Source organism: Drosophila suzukii, chromosome 3 (genome assembly GCF_043229965.1).
Source record: "Drosophila suzukii chromosome 3, CBGP_Dsuzu_IsoJpt1.0, whole genome shotgun sequence".
In the NCBI taxonomy this organism is placed as follows: Eukaryota; Metazoa; Arthropoda; class Insecta; order Diptera; family Drosophilidae; genus Drosophila; species Drosophila suzukii.
Window position 1 is genome coordinate 18481539 of NC_092082.1, and position 2891 is coordinate 18484429.

The 2891-nt window shown below is 39.5% G+C and overlaps 1 protein-coding gene across 1 annotated transcript; it reads left to right on the forward strand.

Moving 5' to 3' along the window:
• Positions 1-611: 611 nt before the first annotated feature.
• On the forward strand, positions 612-1942 carry LOC118877378 (serine/arginine repetitive matrix protein 2-like). The gene is made up of 2 exons (XM_036815932.3): positions 612-758; positions 1083-1942. The coding sequence occupies exons 1-2, from the start codon at positions 681-683 to the stop codon at positions 1863-1865; spliced, it is 861 nt and encodes a 286-aa protein (XP_036671827.3). The 5' UTR covers positions 612-680; the 3' UTR covers positions 1866-1942.
• Positions 1943-2891: the final 949 nt, after the last annotated feature.

The window sequence follows — 2891 nt, forward strand, 5'->3', positions numbered from 1 at the left end:
AGAAGGAAAGCGAAGCCAAACAGAAATTGAAGATTTTCCAGCCAAGCCGAAAACTTTGTTCTTATCGCCAATGCCTCGGAAAGGGGCTTTGGCATTAAGTAATGGATCCCTATTACGGAATCGGGGGCAGGAAAATCAGGGGCGGAAAACTTTTATTTTTTCTGTGTTAACCAAGACCTAGGGCACAATCGAGGATCAAGGAGTTTATGAAGTAAACATGGGAAGTTCAAATTGAAAGTTCGTAATTGCGCAAGCGATTGTCAAGGGATTTCTAAGCTGGTAAACGTAGTTAATATCAAATGGGAATTGGGGTTTCTATTTTTTTTGTTTATTAATGAGAATAAAGACACAAATAATTCTTGCTTAAAGTTTTAGTTCGACTTTTATCAAAGATTCTTTTTGAATCGATTCTGAAATTAACCATGTTACTCTTATAGTAAAAGAGAATATTTATTTATATTTAATTCTCCAGACAACTGTCAGTGAAGAGCGAATTTGGCGATTAATTTGATAGCCACAGAAATTTAAATGTGAGAAATTTAACCTGTGAGAGCCCAGACTTAAGGAGATAAGAACTTTCTTAGCAACGGACCGTAGTCCATTCGACGTTTAAAAAATTAGGTTTAGTATCGCGCCGTCTTAGATTCTGCACAGTTTGACTTTTGATTAGTACTTTCAATATGAGGAAATACATTATCATCATTTTTTTCCTCAACGTGTCGCTGATTTTAGTTCCCTCATGTGGTGGTGTTGATGTGGTAAATATATAAAATATAAGTATGTAAGCATTGGATGTCAAAATAAAGCTAAAAGAAAACGGTTAAACGTAGTTTGATCTTACATATTTTTGCATATAAATATATATATTATATATAATAATAATATTTTGATATTAAATTTCTGTGTTTAAATGCCCGAGTACTTTTCAATCAAAGTTTAATTGTTAGATCATACACGACAACCTATATTTTAACTTCTTATCCAGTGCTAATAGTATTATAATGAGAGAAAAGTGATTAGTGATTTTGGGAGCTCTGCTCTTATTACGTAATACATCTATCAACTAATCTTGTCTTTCTTAGGTGGAACATCAAGAGTTTGAAGATTTCAAAAATCAAATAATTGAAAAACTGAATACGGATATATATACATTAAGTCAAAGACTGGAAGCCCTCGAATGGCAGATACAGAGATACATGAATACTCCCGGTCCTCCAGGCGTGAAGGGTGATCGTGGGGCGGTAGGACAAAAGGGAGATGTGGGCATTAAAGGCGAAAAGGGAGAACGTGGAGATCTTGGGTATGAAAACTTTAGGAGAGAGCCCGGAAACACTGCCTATTACTCGCCAGGTGTTCCTGGCCCCATAGGCCCTTTAGCACCAGCTCAACACAAGCCAACAGGAACCATTTACACCTATTTTAAATCTGGCATGGAACAAAATGACAAACCCAACAATTTGCCATTGCTATGGTCGACCTCCAATTCAAGCATGGGGGATTCTCAATCTTTTACGGACATGAAAAATAAATTGTTCGCAAACTTTGGAAGCTTACAACCAGTAAAGGACCTGAGCAATCAGCACTTTAGCACTTTCCAATCAGGGTCATCTTGGTCGTCGTCAAATTCATCTACATCATATTCATCTTCATCGACGGCTTCTAATGGACAGATGAGCCCTATAAAAATACAACCTTATATGGGTACCCAAGCCCTTACGAATGATCTTGACACAACTGATATTCCCGAGATAGATGGAACCAATTTCTTCTCCAATAAAACCTCCCAAAGTCATAGTTCTACCATGTCGTCGTCATCATCGTCGTCGTCAGCATCGTCGTCGTCATCATCGTTGGTTTCCCATTAAATAACAAAAACTGATAAGTGCTCAATACTGTTTGTGAAACCTTTAATATTTCAAATAAATACATATCAAGCAACCTATTTTCTCAAATTTTGTGTGATTTTTCAGCTACTGTCCGAATGCAAGTTCTTGGCTCATTAAATGGCCAAAAAGCAATTGCAGAGTGCCAGCAATTGGTAGCCACATGAAAAAGGAATTCAAACAAAGTTCGTCCCTTTGCGTGTACCACCAGCAGCCAGACTGCCAATTTGGCCAGAAAATTGTGGCAGGAGGTTGGTTGGTTGGATCTGGGCAATATTTCACTCCAGGAAGCGATCGATCCCCGGGCCTGATGGTGGCTTATACCCAGGCTCTCTCTTTCTGCACCGGCTTATCACGCAAATCTGTCAGATAAAGTTTTCCTTTGCATACGTGAGCATAACTGGCACAAGTGGCCCGATCCGTCGATCGGTTGGTCAGAACATAAAGGAGGTCCCCTGCCCCTGACTCCTCTCACTCGTGCAGAACGTGGCTCGCAATTAAATGTTTGGCTCGGTTTTTGGACAAGATGCAGTGCAGCGCCAATGTGGAACCTGCTACTTTCCCGAGGAACCAGAGGAACAATCGTGATCTTATCATTTCTTGCTTTGTTCATGTTCGATTTGTGAATTTGTGTTTTACTACCTCAGGTATCGCCGTCGTATCGATGGGAGGACGATGCTTTTGGCCTGCATTTCGGGGCTGCATTTTCATGACATTTCCTACTCGACCGCATTTGCAAACAGACCGCGTCCAGTCGCGATCTCCGACTCTGGCCGATGCTTTATTTTTCCATTTAAATAATTTATAAGTGAGGCCCAGGCAGAAATCTCTGTGCCTTTTGTCTCCCGATCGTGATAAGCTCTCCATATACAATATATATATTCTTTTTTTCTCCTTGCATTGTCTTTGGCGACAGCCCAGAAAAAATCTATATAAAATGTAATTTAATTTAATTTATTGCAGCCGGCTTAAGATTTATGGCCAAGTCAGCGCAAATATTGGCATTAA